A 20,771-nucleotide genomic window follows, 5' to 3' on the forward strand; every position below is an offset into this window, starting at 1 on the left:
CAGCACATGTGCCTTTGGCATTAGGGCACAATCACACCAGCCATAGAGCTGGTATAAATGTGGTGGCTAAATGCTGCAGATACGGGGTAATTCTCTTCAGGTCACCCAAAGTTAGGCACCAGGATGCTACGCACTAAGAATGAATTCTAAATCAGCAAGTGTTCATGTAAATGCCATTACAGAACACAAACGTTAAGTCTGAAGTTGCATGCCTAGCTTTAGCCGTGAACAGAACAAACACAGCAAAGGTGACAACGAAAAGAGCAGCAGACGATAACCAAACAAATCGTCTTTATTGTAATATCCAAGACTCAGCACGAGTTGTGTTTCGGCCTAAAAAAGGCCTTCCTCAGGAGTCTACAAATACACATATACAAATTAAAATCAGTAACAAATATAAATAAAATGTATATAAATAACATAGAAATGTACAGTGGTGGAAATAAGTATTTGATCCCTTGCTGATTTTGTAAGTTTGCCCACTGACAAAGACATGAGCAGCCCATAATTGAAGGGTAGGTTATTGGTAACAGTGAGAGATAGCACATCACAAATTAAATCCGGAAAATCACATTGTGGAAAGTATATGAATTTATTTGCATTCTGCAGAGGGAAATAAGTATTTAATCCCTCTGGCAAACAAGACCTAATACTTGGTGGCAAAACCCTTGTTGGCAAGCACAGCGGTCAGACGTCTTCTGTAGTTGATGATGAGGTTTGCACACATGTCAGGAGGAATTTTGGTCCACTCCTCTTTGCAGATCATCTCTAAATCATTAAGAGTTCTGGGCTGTCGCTTGGCAACTCGCAGCTTCAGCTCCCTCCATAAGTTTTCAATGGGATTAAGGTCTGGTGACTGGCTAGGCCACTCCATGACCCTAATGTGCTTCTTCCTGAGCCACTCCTTTGTTGCCTTGGCTGTATGTTTTGGGTCATTGTCGTGCTGGAAGACCCAGCCACGACCCATTTTTAAGGCCCTGGCGGAGGGAAGGAGGTTGTCACTCAGAATTGTACGGTACATGGCCCCATCCATTCTCCCATTGATGCGGTGAAGTAGTCCTGTGCCCTTAGCAGAGAAACACCCCCAAAACATAACATTTCCACCTCCATGCTTGACAGTGGGGACGGTGTTCTTTGGGTCATAGGCAGCATTTCTCTTCCTCCAAACACGGCGAGTTGAGTTCATGCCAAAGAGCTCAATTTTTGTCTCATCTGACCACAGCACCTTCTCCCAATCACTCTCGGCATCATCCAGGTGTTCACTGGCAAACTTCAGACGGGCCGTCACATGTGCCTTCCGGAGCAGGGGGACCTTGCGGGCACTGCAGGATTGCAATCCGTTATGTCGTAATGTGTTACCAATGGTTTTCGTGGTGACAGTGGTCCCAGCTGCCTTGAGATCATTGACAAGTTCCCCCTTGTAGTTGTAGGCTGATTTCTAACCTTCCTCATGATCAAGGATACCCCACGAGGTGAGATTTTGCGTGGAGCCCCAGATCTTTGTCGATTGACAGTCATTTTGTACTTCTTCCATTTTCTTACTATGGCACCAACAGTTGTCTCCTTCTCGCCCAGCGTCTTACTGATGGTTTTGTAGCCCATTCCAGCCTTGTGCAGGTGTATGATCTTGTCCCTGACATCCTTAGACAGCTCCTTGCTCTTGGCCATTTTGTAGAGGTTAGAGTCTGACTGATTCACTGAGTCTGTGGACAGGTGTCTTTCATACAGGTGACCATTGCCGACAGCTGTCTGTCATGCAGGTAACGAGTTGATTTGGAGCATCTACCTGGTCTGTAGGGGCCAGATCTCTTACTGGTTGGTGGGGGATCAAATACTTATTTCCCTCTGCAGAATGCAAATAAATTCATATACTTTCCACAATGTGATTTTCCGGATGTAATTTGTGATGTGCTATCTCTCACTGTTACCAATAACCTACCCTTCAATTATGGGCTGCTCATGTCTTTGTCAGTGGGCAAACTTACAAAATCAGCAAGGGATCAAATACTTATTTCCACCACTGTATATGAATGAAAATTTGACACAGTATAAATAAAATAAATAAATACGTATTTATAAAAGTAACATATACTCTTAAGGTAAAAATATATGATATTGCTGTATAAAAATAAAAAAAAAATAATAATAATCAATGATATAAGACACATCGATCAACACATATGTAAAACAATATGTATACATATAAAAATACAATAACACACATATAAAATCTTTATGGCCGCCAAGAAGGGAAGCAAGATTCCCCCCAGGCTCTGCCTCTAAGGGGGTCCTGGTGCAGGGGTCTTTCTCTCTTCTGCTCCTGATGGGACCCGAGTGATCGTGTCCCGACAGGAGCAGGAGAGAGTAAACTCTGGTGTCGGGCCCCCCTTAGAGGCTGGGGAGGAGCAGACACAGGGCTTTGGGGCCTCTGACTTGGCTGGTGGGGGTCCCCAAGCCCTGCCAGCAGAAGCCCTCCTCCAGTGCTGTTCTCCACTACATTGCCTGCCCTGCAGCTGCTTTTCCCCTCACTTCGTGCATTCTTGAGCATGTGCAGCATGAAGGGAAAAGCAGCCACAGTGCAGCAAATGCAGCAGAGAACAGCGCTGAAGGAAGGTTTCTGCTGGCGGGACTTGGGGACCCCCCCCCAGCCAAGGTATGTAGAGTTATGGTGGGGAGCAAGGAGGTGGGACACAATGTGCCAATCCCCACTTTGGGCTCTGCTCCCCCACCTCCCTACCCCCCCCCCCCCCCCCAATTTCTGTAGTCTGGCTACGTGGCAGTCTGTGGGGTGGCAGTGGCAGTCCTGGGGGGGGGGCCATCAGCGGCTCATTCTCTCGGCGGCCCTGCACTCCCCTCCTCCAGGTGTGTCACCCCCCCCCCCCCCCACCTTCCATCCCTCCATCCAAGCAATAAAGGAGTGCACTGAGCAGTTGCACAGCTGTCAGCTCTGCCGGTCCCCTGCCCCCTCTGATGTCAACTTCCTGTTCGGGGGTCAGGGGACTGGCAGAGCCAACAGCCATGCGACTGCTCAGTAACCCCCTTACTGCCTGCACCCAGGGTGGACCGCACCCACCACCCCACCCTTGGTACTCCACTAATTCTATATATGGAGCTGGAATATTAGCACCGAAATTTAGGCACGGATCCAAGATACATGTGCAACCAAATGAGTTAATGAGCTATCAAGTATGAATTAAGGGGCCTTAATCAATAATTGCACTTAATAGGCACTGATTTGGATTTGCGCTCACATCTGCTTGCTTGCTATTCTAGAATTCTGAGCACCTAAATCCATAGCACACAACTCATAAGGGGGCATGGCCAGAGGAGGAGCATGAGTGGATCAGGCCATTCCAAAGGGAGTTTTATAGACTAGCACCATTTGTGGACCCCAAGGCCATGATATCAGCACCACAATTACACCAGATTTCAGTTGGCATAAATGTCGGCGCTCAACCATAGGTGTGAGAATTGTCTCTAAGCTCTATTCAATAAATATTACTTTTCTTGAAGCACCTTTTCTAGAATACTGCTTAGCATCAATCTTTTCCAGCCCCGATTTTTGAGTGCCATTTACAGAATTCCCCCCTTTGGGTTTATAATGCAGTCAATCCATGGTGACTTCTGGCATCTAGTTCCAGAGTGATAGGCTGTTTAATCAAAGATGTGTTTTCATGAAATTAGCATATGTATCTCACAGCACCACCACAGGAAGACGGGGGGGGGGGGGGGGGGGGGGGGGGGGGGGTAATGCTCAGGGCACGGGAAAGTGGTATTCTCACAAAGACCTCAAGTAAGGCACATCTTGTTTTGTCTTCTTTTCCTGCTAGATAAAGTTGCATGTGATTGAAGATGGGAGAGGTGAGAAATCTATCTTTTTACAAATAAATTTATGGTGCATTTGTTATATTACAGAATTAGATGGCACAATTCCCTCCTCCCCTGTTTGGTATGTTCCCTCCCCCCCCCCCCCCCCCCCCCCCCCAATTTGGTATTATTTCTTCTCTGTACCCTTTCCTTCCCCCTCCCCCCTCTTTTTTTTCTTTCAAGCCTCTCTAATTTTCTCCTGTCCTGTATATATTATAGTTCCGTTCTGTTGCTGTCTCGCCGATATTATTATTATATTGTAAACCGCTACGATGATACTTTCCCTTGGAAGTATATCAAACTAAAGAGAAACTTGAAACATGAAAGCTGGTTCTGTGCAAGCATTCAGCAGTAACTGTACATGATGCTGTAAAAAGTGGCATATGTTTATAGTCAAATATCAGCCAATTAGGAAAAAAACATAATTTTGATTTACAGTATGCAGAGCCATTCATGTCCTTCAGTTGACTGTATAACACAGCTGCCAGTAATCTGACCACAGATTTACAGGGCTTCTTTTGACAGTGTTGGTATCAAGTTTTATGCCAAATCGAGAACATTTATGGTGAGAAATGTGACTATTCCCTTTATATAGAGCTCTTTTCAATAGTCTCAGAAACCCGATAGGCAGCTCTTATGTCTTAGAAAACATAGTAATAGATGAATCAGTACCTATGAAAATAGCATATAGTGATACAGATCCAGAATATTACTGATGATGAGGGAGGGGGTTAAATTATTTATCAGCCTTAAGGGGTTATTTTCAAAGCATATCCACATGTAAAAAGCTGCATTTACATAGTCCACTTTAGGTACCTGCAGTTTTAGGGTGTAGAACATGGAAAACATCAGCACTGCAAAAACAAATTGCATAGTCCCAGTCTACTGACCCTATTGTACACAAAACTTTCAAAAATGAAAGTTGTTCCTCCACACTTTCATAACCTTTTATCTCTGTTATTTGAAACTCCACTTTTGGTACATTTTTGCTCAGCAGGTCACATTTATATGCAAACAAATGTCACCATCAGTTTTACATCAGCTCAGGAAGATGCATCGAGGTTCATTTTCAAAGCACATAGAGAGAAAAATGTCTGAAAAGTGTCATAAAGCAGCATTTGGACATTTTGCTTGCCAAAAACCTTCAAATCGCTATTTTTGAATCCTATTTTGCAGACATTTATCTATGCATTTTGTCTGCAGTGCATCCAAATCACAAGGGGGGTATCGGGAGCATGTTGGGGGTGGGATTAGGGCATTCCTAACACTTGGATGTTTTTCTGCCATAATGGAACAAAACCAAAATGCCCAGGACCAAAACTAAGACATTTTGAGCTAGACCTGTTTTAAAAATGACTAAGCCACAAAAAAGTGCCCTAAATGACCAGATGACTACTGGAGAAATAAAGGAATGACCCCCCCCCCCCCACCTCACTCCCCCAGTGGTCACTGATATATTTTGCTTGTTGACCTTGTTTTGTTGTGGCATGGGCTGGGTGGAGGAGCCTGCTTTATATGTTATTATGTATAGCTATGAGCAGTGGTGTTCCTGGAGGGGCTGGCACCCGGGGCGGATCGCCGATGCGCCCTGCCCCCCGGGTGCAGCGCCCCCCCCCCCCCCCCCGATGCAGTGCAGACCCCCCGGCAAAAGGACACCCCCGTGAAGGACCCCCCCCCCACCGGGTGCATGCTGTGGGGGAGGGGTGCCGCACACGCGCCTGCCCTCCGTTGGTCCATGCTTTTCCTCTGCCCTGGAACAGGAAGTAACCTGTTCCAGGGCAGGCGGGCACCGGGGCGGACCGCCCCCACCACCCCCCCTAGGAACGCCACTGGCTATGAATGATGTTTGGGGAAATTTCAACTATGTATTTTCTGTATCTTTGGTCGGGGGGGGAGGGAAATGGGAGTTGGGCTTCACTTTCTCTATCAGATGCCTCTTCTCTGGTGAGAGGAGGATCTTCGAATGATACTGAGTTTGTGGGAGGGAGGGGGAAACTGGGGGAGGGGGTGAGACGGGAAGTTGTGCTTAGTGTAAGATTAGAGTGGGGGAGGAAGAAGGATGGGTGGTCTATGGTTTGGGCTGGAGGGTTGACTGTAAGATCTGGAGTGTATTTCATCTGTACTATCGTTTACTCTTGTATTTAGATGGCTGATGTATCATTAGTGCACCTGAATGTAAGGGGGCTGAATACTCCTATGAAACGACAGCTCCTATTCAGAGAGTTAATTTGACTGAGGATGGATGTCGTCCTGATTCAGGAGACACATTTGAGGCCAGTGCATGAACACCTTTGTCATCATCCCAAATTTCCTTTGATATATTTTGCCTCTAATCAGGGAGTCATGGTCGCCTTTAATAATTCCCATCCGTGGCAAATTGAGAAAGTGATTTGGGATTCAGGAGGTCATTTTTTATTAGTAGTTTTTTCTTTGGGGACCTCCAAATACACCCTATTAAATGTGTACGGGCCAAATGCAGACCATGGAAACTTTTTTCACCAATTAGATCAACTCTTGCTAAAACATAGGGTGGGATCCCTGCTGATATGGGGTGATTTTAATTTGACCATAGATCCTCGCCTGGATAATTCCTCAGGGACATCCCAATATGCACAGTGGGATCGTGAATCGTTATGTGCTTTCCTTGCTAAGTAGCAGTGTGGCCAATCCCTCAAGTAAAACTTTTACTTGTTTTTCTTCTGTTCATAAATTCTTCCCTCGTGTTGACTTTTGGCTAGGGTGGTGCAGAGTCATCAAATTTTACCTCGTACATGGTCCGACCATAACCATAAACCATAGCTGGTTATCCTCCACTGAATATCGGCAGACATCTAGTTAAGTGCTATTTAACTGGTCACCATCCATTCTGACCATTTAAATAGTGCTAAATATCGGGCAGATTGTCTATATATTTAAATAAGTATTAAGCTGTGTATAATGAACTACTTGGACACTGTAGTCCTTAGGTGACTGGCCTTTCTGAGTACCTCAGCTCCATTCCCATTGCTTTATGGAATCCTTCTGGTTTGTTTTCCTGCCCTATGCATGCTGGGAGGAGCAGATTCCCCCCTCCCACCGAATGCCTGTCTGCCTGTGCAGTTCTCATGAATAGAGGGAAGGCAGCTTGTTAGAGTGCCAGGTGCCAGCGTGTTGAGAGACCTGAGCATCTACATACTAAGGCAGTAATTTCCAGGCCTTAGAAATTAATGGTCATTTTTTACCTTTAAGTATTTACACATTACCAGCAGTGTGTAGCTGTCCTCCACCCAACTCCCTCTGCTTGTGTCAGAAGGACTGGTCACAGAAATAGACTCAAATCTAGGGGGCATGCGATGAGGCTACAATGTAGTAAATTTAAAACTTAAAACTTTTCTTCACTCAATGTGTAATTAAACTCTGGAATTCATTGCCAGAGAATGTGGTAAAGGCGGTTAGCTTAGCAGAGTTTTAAAAAGGTTTGGACGGATTCCTAAAGGAAAAGTCCATAGACCGTTATTAAATGGACGGGGGAAATCCACTATTTCTGGGATAAGCAGTATAAAATGTTTTGTACATTTTTGGGATCTTGCCGGGTATTTGTGACCTGGATTGGCCACTGTTGGAAACAGGATGCTGGGCTCGATGGGCCTTTGGTCTTTCCCAGTGTGGCAATGCTTATGTACTTATGTAAACATGTATACTCTGGAGGAAAGGAGAAACAGGGGTGATATGATACAGACGTTCAAATATTTGAAAGGTATTAATCCGCAAACGAACCTTTTCCGGAGATGGGAAGGTGGTAGAACGAGAGGACATGAAATGAGATTGAAGGGGGGCAGACTCAAGAAAAATGTCACGAAGTATTTTTTCACGGAGAGAGTAGTGGATGCTTGGAATGCCCTCCCGCGGGAGGTGGTGGAAATGAAAACGGTAACGGAATTCAAACATGCGTGGGATAAGCATAAAGGAATCCTGTGCCGAGGGAATGGATCCTCAGGAGCTTAGTCAAGATCGGGAGGCGGGGCTGGTGGTTGGGAGGTGGGGATAGTGCAGGGCAGACTTGTACGGTCTGTGCCAGAGCCGGTGGTGGGCAGCGGGACTGGTGGTTGGGAGGCAGGGATAGTGCTGGACAGACTTGTACGGTCTGTGCCAGAGCCGGTGGTTGGAAGGCAGGGCTGGTGGTTGGGAGGTGAGGATAGTGCTGGGCAGACTTATACGGTCTGTGCCCTGAAGAGCACAGGTACAAATCAAAGTAGGGTATACACAAAAAGCAGCAAATATGAGTTATCTTGTTGGGCAGACTGGATGGACCGTGCAGGTCTTTTTCTGCCGTCATCTACTATGTTACTATGTTACTAAGTTACTTATACTTATGATAGAACTCTTATTCCAACGCACCTCAATGTAAGTTTGTGTTTTTCCTTATTTTTGTGATCAACTGCATGGAAGATAACAATTTGGATTAAGAGTTGGGCCTTCCCATTGGTAATGAAATACTAGGTTTAAGCTGAATGAATATATGGTGAAAGGAGACTCACTATAGAGTTCATTACACTGATAGTTATACCAAATCAATGACAGTCATAATTGTTGGCACCTAAGTATGCCCTGAAGTGTGCGTAGTTTAAAATATTCTGTAAGGTACACACCTATCTCAGAAACATGCCCATGACCTACCCATACTCTGCCCACATATACACCCTCTTGCACTTGAAGCTAAGCAATTTTGGCACATATGTTATAGAATAAAATCTAACACTTGGGTGTTTAAATATCATGTGCATAAGTGCTATAATTCTAGAAGTTACGGTTACAGAACTGCCCTTAATGTCTTCACTATCCTATGGAAAGATAATAACTCTTTTTATGCTTTAAAGTTCTGAGTTACTGTTATTCATACACTTTATTACAGAGGTCACAGATCAGTTTTGTAGCTGCCCTCTGGACCGACTCCATCCTGTTTATATATTTTTGAAGATGCGGTCTCCAGAATTGCACAGAGTATTATAAAAATGATCTCTGAGGCCCTTTTTAAAATACTGTATGCAGTTCTGGAGGCCGCACCTTCAAAAAGATATAAACAGGATGAGATTGGTCCAGAGGGCAGCTACAAAATGGTCAGTGATCTCTGTCATAAAGCATATGGGGACAGACTTATAGATCTCAATAAGTGTACTCTGGAAGAAAGGCGGGAGAGAGGAGATATGATAGAGTCTTTAATATCACCATGGCATTAATGTACTGGAGGTGAGTCTTTTTCAAATGAAGGAAAACTCCAGAATGAGAGGGCATAGGATGAAGTTAAGAAGTTATAGGTTCAGGAGTAATCTACGAAAATACTTTTTTATAGAAAGGATAGTGGATGATGGAATTGCCTCCTAGAACAAGTGGTGAAGACAAGGACTACGAATTCAAGAAAGCATGGGACAGGCAGGTGGGATCTCTTAGGGAGAGGAAGACGTGGAGGGGCATAATCAAACAGGGTGCCCATGTTTTCCTGAGGATGTCCTCGCAGGACGTCCCTGCGAAGGGGTGGGGAAACCCGTATTATCGAAACAAGATGGGCGTCCATCTTTCGTTTCGATAATACGGTCAGGGACGCCAAAATCTCAACATTTAGGTCGTCCTTAGAGATGGTCGTCCCCACTTTTCGGCGATAATGGAAACCAAGGACGCCCATCTCAGAAATGACCAAATGCGAGCCCTTTGGTAGTGGGAGGAGCCATCATTCTTAGTGCACTGGTCCCCCTGACATGCCAGTACACCAACCGGGCACCCTAGGGGGCACTGCAGTGGACTTCACAAATTGCTCCCAGGTGCATAGCTCCCTTACCTTGGGTGCTGAGCCCCCCCAAAACCCACTCCCCACAACTGTACAACACTGCCATAGCCCTAAGGGGTGAAGGGGGGCACCTTCATGTGGGTACAGTGGGTTTGTGGTGGGTTTTGAAGGGCTCACATTTACCACCACAAGTGTAGCAGGTAGGGGGGGATGGGCCTGGGTTCACCTGCCTGAAATGCACTGCACCCACTAAAACTGCTCCAGGGACCTGCATACTGCTATCAGAGAGCTGGGTATGACATTTGAAGCTGGCATAGAGGCTGGCAAAAAATATTTTTAATGTTTTTTTTTTTTAGGGTGGGAAGTGGTTAGTGACCACTGGGGGAGTAAGGGGAGGTCATCCCCAATTCCCTCCGGTGGTTATCTGGTCAGTTCGGGCACCTTTTTGAGGCTTGGTCGCAAGAAAAAATGGACCAAGTAAAGTCGGCCAAGTGCTTGTCAGGGACACCCTTCTTTTTTCCATTATCGGCCGAGGATGCCCATGTGTTAAGCATGCCCTAGTCCCGATTTCGCTATGCTTCTGACACGCCCCCTGGAACTTTGGTCGTCCCAGCGACGGAAAGCAGTTGGGGATGCCCAAAATCGGTTTCAATTATGCCGACTTGGGCGACCCTGGCAGAAGGACGCCCATCTCCTGATTTGTGTCGAAATATGGGCGTCCTTCTCTTTCAAAATAAGCCTGATAGTGGATGCTGAGGATGGGCAGACTGGATGGGTTATTTGACCTTTATCTGCCATCATGTTTATGTTTCTATGTTTCTGTTCTATTGCAGAATTCTAAAGACAAAGGGGCACTTTTTACTGCTTCTTTTATTACTTTTTCAGAAAATGGATATAAATCACTCTGCATGTCGTATTATAGCCTACAAGGATACAGGCTGGTTGAAAAACTTTTGGGAGGCCAAAATTGGAAAGCATTCTGTTCTACGGCGGAATGAAGATAACCGAGCAAAGCAAAGTGCCCTGGAGAAGTGAGTGGTCACCTTCCAGTTCTGGGGTCCTTTTTTAATGGTATCACAACTTATGAATCATTACCCTCACAAAAAGCATAAGGCGCAAGGCAGTATTTGAAAATATGATTCTCATATGCATTTTGCTGCAGTTAATAGTGCTGGACTTTTGCCCACTTCTTAAACATAGCACTTTCCATTGAAAGTCCAAAAGCACCTTTTGCTCTTCTGATGGATTTCTAAGGGAAGTCTTGCCCCTCTACAATCTGGCAGAAATTAAATCCGTTGGTAAAATATATGCTCTTTTAAATTATGCAAGCCAGCTGATGTAGAAAATTCATTTGGGTTTTGCCTACTTTTTCCCAAAATAAAAAACAGTGTTCCTACAGAATCTGTGGGCTGATGCTCACAGTGCTAATGCCGGCGCTAGAGCTGATTAGCACTGGACTAATGCCAGCGTCAATCTGCGCAGAATGGTCAAAAGGCTGTAGCGCAGAAAACAAATGAAGACCAGCACAAATAGTATTTAACTGTAGTCAAATGGATGCTAATGAGGTCATTTCCTATTCCCTCACCAATGTTCATAGAACAGCACACAAAACAAAGCCGCTCTTACTGCTGGAAACCTAACGCTAGCTTGGAGCTGGCATTGGGGTGTTTCAAGAGAGGATTTCCCATGATTTTCTTCTTAAAATCTGCCAGTTTTGATTGAATTTGGAAGCAGAAGGAAGCCCATGCAAGCCTCTAAGTACTGGGCGTGAGAAACACACGTGTGTAAGTCCAAGCAAAGCTGAAATTGAAAGCATTGGTACCTGTTTTCTGCACTTAAGCCTTCCAGTGGAAAAAATATATTTAAAAGGCTTATATTGAAAGGTGCAGAGGAATGGCGCTAATGTATGCTTCACTTTCGGGTTTGTCTGGACATGTGCACAAGAGCTGCGCTTACCACAAAACTCTTGTGCGCATGCGTCTGGCACGTTCCTCCCCTTACTTTCCATCTCACAGCACGCATATTATTTGCATGCAATTAGTGTTGAGCATTGGGGGGCTATTTTTTTGCACTGTTCCTACGCTATTCCCGGGTTCTGTTCCTTAGCACCAGAGTTCTGAGCATCGGTTCTGGAGAGAGAGTTGAAGAAGATCAGTAAAGGAAAAGTTTCTACAACTGTTTAAGTTCAAGGACCCAAGACCTTTGCTGCTTAGTGATAATTACCCCTTACTTTTCAGCTCACATGAGCCAAACTGATCTTCAAAAACAAGCTACCTGCACGGTGTGAGTTCATAGATAGGCTTCTATTTCTAGGTGTCCATAAATTGTAAATTTAGCTGTTTATTTTCCAGCTAATTATAGGGTTTGTGGAGGTACAAAAATAAGTATTTATCAGTGTTTCTGTGCTGGGTACCAGAGGCGTAGCTAGGTGGGGTGAAAGGGGAACAGCCACTCGACCAAATGGATTTTGAATAAAATGGTGCCCATGAGGATCAACTCTTCAGCTTCACACTGATGCCCATTTTACAAAAGGTCTGCTCCCCCTGCATCAAAACCTGGCTATGTTTCTGCTAAGTACCTTTTCCAGTGGAATCAGATACATATGTTTGTGTCACTTATGAGTCATCAGTGCAGAAAAGGCATAAAAACTGAGTGAAGGATGCAAGACAAACCATGGGCAGGGTCAGGGGCGTAGCTGCTATGGGGCCACGGGGACCTGAGCCCCCGTAGATTTGGGCCTGGACCCCCTGCCAATGACCCTCTCAACCCCCCCTCCCGCCGCCAACCCACCACCTGCTACCTTTGCTGGCGGGGGACCCCAACCCCCGCCAGCCAAAGTCTTCTTCCTTCGTTTGGTTTCTTCTGACTGAGTCTGACGTCCTACACGTACAACATGCAGGACGTCAGACTCAGTCAGAAACCAAACGAAGAAAGAAGACTTCGGCTGGCGGGGATTGGGGTCCCCCGCCAGCAAAGGTAGGCGACAGGGGGGTCGAGAGGGTCATCGGTGGGGGGGAGGGTCAAAGTTGTTGGAGGTGTCGGCATTGGCTGGCGGGCAGGGGGGGAGGTGTCAGCAATGGGGGGGTCAGCGGTGCCGGGGGGGGGCTAAAATATGCCCCCTCACCTCGGCTCTGGACCCCCCTACCGTTGAAGTCTGGCTACGCCCCTGGGCAGGGTGATTATACATTGAATATCTAGGTCAAGTTCTGTCTACTGCGGTCAGTGCCATAACAATTGCTGTCCGCCACAGTCTGAACAGCAGCCAAACAGTTAATATACTATCCTCTATGTTAATGAAATGTGAATCACAAGGTTACTAAAAAAAAAAAAGGGGGGTGAGGAAAGCCAGAATTATTACCAGGTGTGCCACCATGAAATTAATGTAGAGCAGTAATAACATATATGCACCATTTTATTTACTGACCATGCACTATTTTCTCCCCCTTTCTACAACAACATTTAAAAGAGAGGATACCATGTGCTCTGCCTTTCAATGTATTTTTAGTGGAAGCCAAAAATGTGTCCTTTGTCCAGTTTGTCTCCCTCCCTCCCTCCCGAACAGGAGTTGCCCTTCCTCCCAGACCCCTCCCCTCCTGATTTGGCCTACAATCCCTCACCTGTAGGCTCTCCTGGACCTATTTTACAATCCCTGGTGATCTAGGGGTGTAGCTGGGGCAAGAGTAAGTCCCAGTTACTCTTGCCCATTCAGGCTCTGCTCTCAAAATGGCTGCCATGACTAGGATATTGGTCCTGCTCTGACTTCACCACTAGACCACCAGGGAATGTAAGATAGTCTTGGGGGGGGGGGGGGCTACTCTTTGTATCCTTTTTTTTTTTTTTTGTACTGCAGCAATTGCAAGTAAGGCAGTTATAATCTTGCACAGTAGTTTATATGGTAACTAAAGTGCTCCAAATAAATGCTTTTGATACAAACTTTTAGCACAAATGTAAGTCTGTAAATTTGGGATAAGGGAATCACCCTCTCTGTGGAGTTATGACGTCAGCTGTCACTCTGAGTGTGGCGCAAAGTCAGCACCTATAAAAGTATTGTGGCATTTAGTTTCAATTTTTATTAGCTGTAGTCCATGTGTGTGGGAGCCATTTTGCTTGGAGGTAAAATACAGTCTTTCATTATTTAAATTATTACAATCTGCCTTGGATACTGTGGGTTTGGCAGACAGATGCGGATTGTAAGCTCTGACAGTCCCCAGTTGCCCTCACTGGTTCACAGTCACACAACCGAACTTGAGGTTTCAGTTTTGGCTTTGGCCAAAACCAGCTGATGAGTTTTGGCTGCAGCTTTGGTTTTGGCTAAAAGCTTTCAGAGTTTTGTGGCAGTTTTGGTTTCGGTCAAAGCTGAAAAAAGCAGTTTCAGTTGGCCTCTAGATTGTTGTTTATTGGCTAATTACTCACCTTTTCTAAATATGACATCAAGGCAAATGAACACAGGTGTGTTGGAATGTATTGTATTTTGCATGCATTGCCTGTCACCTATTATTTCTCTGTGATTACTCTGTGACCTCTGATGTGAATTACTTAGAGAGGTCACAGCTATGCAACTTCCTGTGGGGGTTAGATGCAGCACATGCAGCACATGGAGCACATGGAGCTCATGATCTCTCCTAACCTGAGAGGATCTATGGTGGTGTGAGCATCCATTACCATCTAAGCACATGGAAGGAGCTGATAATACAAATGTATAGTAATATGTATATATAAGCCTGTCTGATTATAATCTAACTGCAAACTGTGAGTAAACAGATGTTTTGTTACTTCAACTTTAAAGTGACTCAGCAGTGAATTATTCAGGGGTGAATGAGAGAGAGATGAAGAAAGAAATTAACATTTCTAAAGCTGAAGCTGTGTGTACTAAAATCTGCTAATTATTTACTACAAATAATCCAACAAAAGGGTTATGGGCCCAGGGCCCAGGAATTGAAAAAGAAGAGAAATATTACCAGGCAGAAAAAAAAAGGCCACATTTTTCTCTTAAGTTTTAAAGGAAAGATTCAGTCTGTCTCTCTCTCCCCCCACACAGCAGACAGAAGGCTAAGAAAATGGCTGAGGGAAGAAATTCACCATTGTTCTATTCTCTCAAGGTGCCTAAATTAACTGAGTTTAATTATCGGCAGTGGGAACTAAGATTCATATGTCTCCTTCGAGCAAAAGATTAGATATATGCTTAGACCAAGACAGAACAGCTGAAAATATGGCTGAATGGGACAATGCAAACTATTATGTGAAGTGCATGCTTTTGGAAGCTCTCTCAGAGAAACAAGCCATATTAGTGGAGGGAAAAGATACACCAAAGGACATTTTATATAAACTGAGAACTATGTATGCAACTACATATGCAAAGCAGCAACCAATTTGGCTGGCAGAGTTGAATGAAACCAAATTAAGGGATAAAAGTAAATGTAATGATCACATTATGTATCTTATGTCTTCATTTCAAAAGTTAGAACTTTCTGGAATTCCCATGTGTGATGCATTGAAAAGAGCATTTCTTTTTACCTCACTATCAAAGAAGTTTGATGTTTTTAGGTCTGTAAATGAGGCCATTGAAGGGCAATCTTTTGAACAGGCAACATCAAACTAAGGCAGGAATGCATAATAAATGATTCTGAGGAGATGTGTTCTCAAAGCAAGTCAGAGAGAAATGAAACAAATTTCTTGGCAAAGAACAGAGGAAGGCGGAGCTATGGGAAAACTCCACCCAAGGGCAAGCTGATTTGCTACTCATGTGGAAAGGAGGGACATGTATCTAAATGGTGTAAGGAAACACAAAACACCCCCTCTAGCTCACCTAAGCCAATGGAACTAAAGAATTTTCAAACCAGGAAATGTATGAAGGACAAAGATAAACACAAGGGCTTTCTAATGGCAGAAAAATCTTTGACTATGGTAAATAATAATTCAATGAAAGTACTTGGATTTTGGATTCAGGGAGCACATGCCATTTAACCAATTCTAAGGATTTCTTTCAGGAAATGTGTCCAGAGGAAGGTATTCTTAAAACTGCAAACGCAGGGACTGCTAAGATCCAAGCAAAAGGTATTGGATTCTTAAAATGCAAAGTGTCTAATGAAGTTAAAGAAATTCCTGTAAGTGATGTCTTGTATATTCCCCAAGCAGTTTGCAATATGCTTAGTGTATCTACATTAGATAAGAAGGGATTTGTGATTCATTTTGAAAACAGTAAGTGCACAATCTCTAAAAATGATGAAGTGTATGCTGAAGCTTTTATGCATAATGATGTTTATAAACTGAGCATTTCAGGTGAAGCCTCACATATGGCGCAAGTAAGGAAGAATGATGGTAAATGTAGTCCGGAAATCTGGCACCGCCGCCTGGGACATCGTGATTCTAAGGTGATCCAGGATCTTTACAGTAAGCAACTAGCCACTGGCATTCAGATAAGTGCAGATGCTGGTAAAATGGAGAAATGCATAGACTGTGTTACTCAAAAAGGTGTGAGACCCTCATTTCCTGCATACACAGGAAATAGGAGTAATAAAGTGCTGGACTTAATACACAGTGACTTATGTGGACCGTTTAATATCCCATCATTGGGAAATAACAGATTTGTGCTAATATTCTTGGATGATTTCTCTAGATATTGTGTGGCCTATTTGCTGAAAGAAAAAAGTCAAGTCACAGACATGCTGAAGAAATACGTAGCCATGGTGAGCAATAAATTTGAAAGAAAACCAAAGGTTCTTCAGACCGACAATGGTGGTGAGTTCACTTCACAAAGCATGCGCACATTTCTAGAACAAGAAGGCATTCAACATATCACAACAGTAGCTTACACACCAGAGCAAAATTCTGTTGCAGAGAGAAAATTTAGGTCACTTGTGGAAATGACCAGATGTATGCTGTCAGATAGCAATCTCCCTAAAAGACTATGGGGGGAAGCCATTCTCACAGCAGTGTACCTACAAAACAGAATGCCAACTAAAGGCGCTGAGCGCACACCACATGAGACATGGCATGGTAGGAAGCCAAACCTGTCACACATAAGAACATTTGGAAGTACAGCATATGCTCATGTACCAAAGCAAAGAAGGCATAAGCTGGATTCCACAACAGAAAGGGGCATTTTAGTTGGCTATACTCCAGGACACAAAGGATATAGAATTTTGAATCTGAAAACTGGCATTGTTGGCATAAGACATGTTACATATTTTGATGAAAACAAAAGGGTTGATAAAGGCTGGATTATCCCAGATGAGCCTTATCATCCAGAATATGAAACTAGAACCATAATAGACATGCCAGTGTATATAAATGCCATACCAAGGCAGATGTCTGAAAGCAACTCATCTGTATCTAACGAGGAACAGGCAGAGGAAGCAGACACAGAAAGGATCATTGAAGAAGACAGTACAGTTGGAGAAGGGGAATCAATTGGAGAAGAACTCTCAGATTTAGAGGATGCGGAAAGGTCAGACCAACCTGTTGTCAGACGCTCATCCAGGGAAAACAAAGGTGTTCCACCCCCAAGACTGTCTTACCTAACAAAGTCAGCAGAAGCTCAAGAGCCCTTAACATGGGATGAGATTGAGAAAATGCCAGCAGAAGAAGCTGCTGAATGGCATAAAGCTGCACAGGAAGAAATTGATGCATTGGATAAAAATAATACTTGGATTCTTACAAAATTACCTCCTGGCAAGAAAGCTATAGGATGCAAATGGGTATTCAAGTTAAAAAGGAATGCACAAGGAAAAGTGGAAAGGTATAAAGCCAGATTAGTGGCAAAGGGATATCTTCAAAAATATGGAGAAGATTTTGATGAAGTGTTTGCACCTGTAGTGAAACACACGACAATAAGAACACTTCTGAGCATTGCAGTCTCAAAAGGCATGCAAGTCAAACACATTGATGTGAAAACAGCGTTTCTTCACGGAGATATAACTGAAGACTTGTACATGGAACAGCCAACAGGTTTCATAAATACAAAACAAAGACAGCTAGTGTGTAAATTAAACAAAGGTCTTTATGGATTAAAGCAAAGTGCAAAATGTTGGAATGAAAAATTGCATGAAATATTGACAAATTTAGGATTTAAGCAAGGTGAAGCAGATAAATGCTTGTACACTAGGTGCACAAATGGACAATATGCATACATTTTAGCTTTTGTTGATGATCTGCTCATTGCAAGCAAAAGTGAGCAAGAGTACAAGGACATTGTAAAGTGTTTAAACCACAATGTTGAGATAAAAGAACTTGGAAATGTGTCATACTATCTTGGTATAGAAATTGAGAAACAAAATGATGGTTCTTATCTTCTAAGCCAGAAGCAGAAAATAAATGAGCTTATTGAAAGTTTAGGTATGCAAGATGCCCAAGTTGTAAGCACTCCCATGATCACTGATTTTCTGAAGGATGAAACAGTAAGAGAACCTTACCAGATAACATCCAATATAGATCAGCCATAGGTAAGCTTTTATATCTAGCTACCACATACAGGGCTGATATAGCAAATGCAGTAGGAATTTGAGCAGAAGGGTCAGCTCACCTACCAAATCAGATTGGACTGCAGTTAAAAGGATGGTAAGGTATTTAAAGGGTACCATTGATTGTAAATTAAAGGTTTCAGCCAATAGTAATCCAAAACTAATATGTTACTGTGATTCAGATTGGGCAGGGATCATTCTGATTATAAATCCACAAGTGGATATGTGTTTATGTATGGAAATGTACAAATTTCATGGGCCAGTCATAACAAAGTATTGTGAGTCTGTCTTCTACAGAAGCTGAATACGTGGCCGTATCGGAAGCGTGCAGAGAACTGATGTGGATTGAAAAAACTTTTGCTGGATTTCGGAATAGCTGAAAAGAGACCAATCCAGATAATGGAAGATAATCAGAGCTGCATCCGACTGTCACAGAATGACAAGGTTCAGTCACGCACCAAGCACATCGCAACGAAATACCACAACGTGCGAGAGTTGCGAAAGAAGGGGTCATCAGTCTACACTATTGTCACACCAGTGAGATGACAGCTGACATCATGACCAAACCGTTACCCAGAGAACATTTTGTGAATCTGCGTATAAAGCTTGGACTTTGTATGAATAAATAATTGCATGACAGTTATGCATGAGAAGGGGTTTGTTGGAATGTATTGTATTTTGCATGCATTGCCTGTCACCTATTATTTCTCTGTGATTACTCTGTGACCTCTGATGTGAATTACTTAGAGAGGTCACAGCTATGCAACTTCCTGTGGGGGTTAGATGCAGCACATGCAGCACATGGAGCACATGGAGCTCATGATCTCTCCTAACCTGAGAGGATCTATGGTGGTGTGAGCATCCATTACCATCTAAGCACATGGAAGGAGCTGATAATACAAATGTATAGTAATATGTATATATAAGCCTGTCTGATTATAATCTAACTGCAAACTGTGAGTAAACAGATGTTTTGTTACTTCAACTTTAAAGTGACTCAGCAGTGAATTATTCAGGGGTGAATGAGAGAGAGATGAAGAAAGAAATTAACATTTCTAAAGCTGAAGCTGTGTGTACTAAAATCTGCTAATTATTTACTACAAATAATCCAACAAGGTGATGCAGGACTGATTTACATAACAATCCCAGGTGGCTCACTCATGGATATGAAACATGAGCTTTTGTCAGAGTTGCCAATGCCACAGTTTTCCCCGCGGGATTGAGTGGGTTTTTTAAGTAGCCTGCAGGTAATTTTCATAGTTTCCTACTGGTCGAATTTGGAGCCAGAATGATGCTTGATACATACTGGCTTTAAATTTAACCAATAGGGAGTGAGGTGGGTGTGTGAATGATAAGGTCATTTATGATTCAGCGTGAGCCCAGCCAAGCAGCGCACTAGCACATGGGTCACACCAGAGGAGGAGGAGACAAAGCATATACGTTAGCAGGCCAGGAGGATTGAGGGAGGGAGGGATGATCAGACAAGGGGACCCCCCACCCCACATGGTGTATCGCTATTTTTGGGCTACTTTACAGTGTTAGTTGGGCTTGAAAATTTTTCACCATCTAGCAATTCTGGCTCTGGTACCTAAGCTCAGAAAAGGTGATACACAGAAACAGAGCATGTGTTACAATAAAAAATGTATGTGTTTTATTCCTAAACTACTACAAAAATTTGTAAAATATTTTAGGAGAAAATATAAAGAAGACATAGAAAAGCTCAAAAGGAAAAAGCAATTGGTCCAAAGAATAGTCAAGTTTATATTCAAAAAATCAAGATAGTACTTCTTTTTTCAATACCAAGATTTTGAACTTACAGTTTTTTAATTATAAATTTATGTTCAATTTCCATTACCATATTGGAAAGCAACATTGTTGATTGTTTTGGAGTCAAGATGTCTATTCTGAAAAGTAATGATTTCTATGTACAAAGTGATATGCAAATAATTTGAGGTCAAACTCGAAAGAGGTGAATTTCAACTGGTTTCAAATTTGATGGACTTTCTGATTTTTTTTCTCAGACTTGCTGTGAAAACTTTATAAAAAATTTTCCAGTAAAAATTCAAGCACTCTTGCTGAAATTCAATGTGGATTTCATATGTCACAAAAACTCACATCATATTTATCCAGAAATGTAGTTCTACAATCTAATTCATTGATCCTACAAAAATTCTGACAGGTTCTTCCAATTAGTTGGCAAACTTCTTTTAATAAAGCTTGCACATGTCCAATAGTTTATACTGAAAATCAATCTGAGAAACATCTTAAACAATTGTTTAGTAGTAACATTGGGGCCCTTTTACTAAGTTGCATTAAGCGCTAACACATGCTTTGGCTCTCATTTTCATTTTCAAAGCATTTGGACTCTCAAAAGGCCAAAATGGACGTCCATGTGCTTGAAACTTCCAAATACTGATTTTGCAAGGCAGAATAGGGGCGTTCAATACTGAAGTACATCAAAATAGCAAGGGAGGGTGTTCTGGGAATGTTTTGGGAAAGCCTAAAATCTGGATGGCCAACAGCGATCACTGAAGGGGAAGAAACGTCCATGTCTAAAAAGAAGGACATCCTAATTTAGACCTGTTTCAGGAACTCAGGTTACAGGAAGGTGCTCTGAGCAGCTGTCCACTGAAGGGATTAAGGCATTACACCTCCTGGTTGCTGTCCCCCTCCCTCTTCCCTGA

The 20,771-nt window shown here is 43.3% G+C and overlaps 1 protein-coding gene across 1 annotated transcript in view; it reads left to right on the plus strand.

Moving 5' to 3' along the window:
• FAM240A (family with sequence similarity 240 member A) overlaps positions 1–20,771 on the plus strand; it is a 33,687-nt gene that overhangs the window by 2,552 nt on the left and 10,364 nt on the right. Inside the window, exons 2-3 of the mRNA XM_030192344.1 lie at positions 3,831–3,861; positions 10,514–10,659. Of these exons, the coding sequence (XP_030048204.1) occupies positions 3,853–3,861; positions 10,514–10,659 (155 nt within the window). The 5' untranslated portion in view covers positions 3,831–3,852. The remainder of the gene's footprint in view (positions 1–3,830; positions 3,862–10,513; positions 10,660–20,771) is intronic.

This window comes from Microcaecilia unicolor, chromosome 2 (assembly GCF_901765095.1).
Source record: "Microcaecilia unicolor chromosome 2, aMicUni1.1, whole genome shotgun sequence".
Lineage (NCBI taxonomy): Eukaryota > Metazoa > Chordata > Amphibia > Gymnophiona > Siphonopidae > Microcaecilia > Microcaecilia unicolor.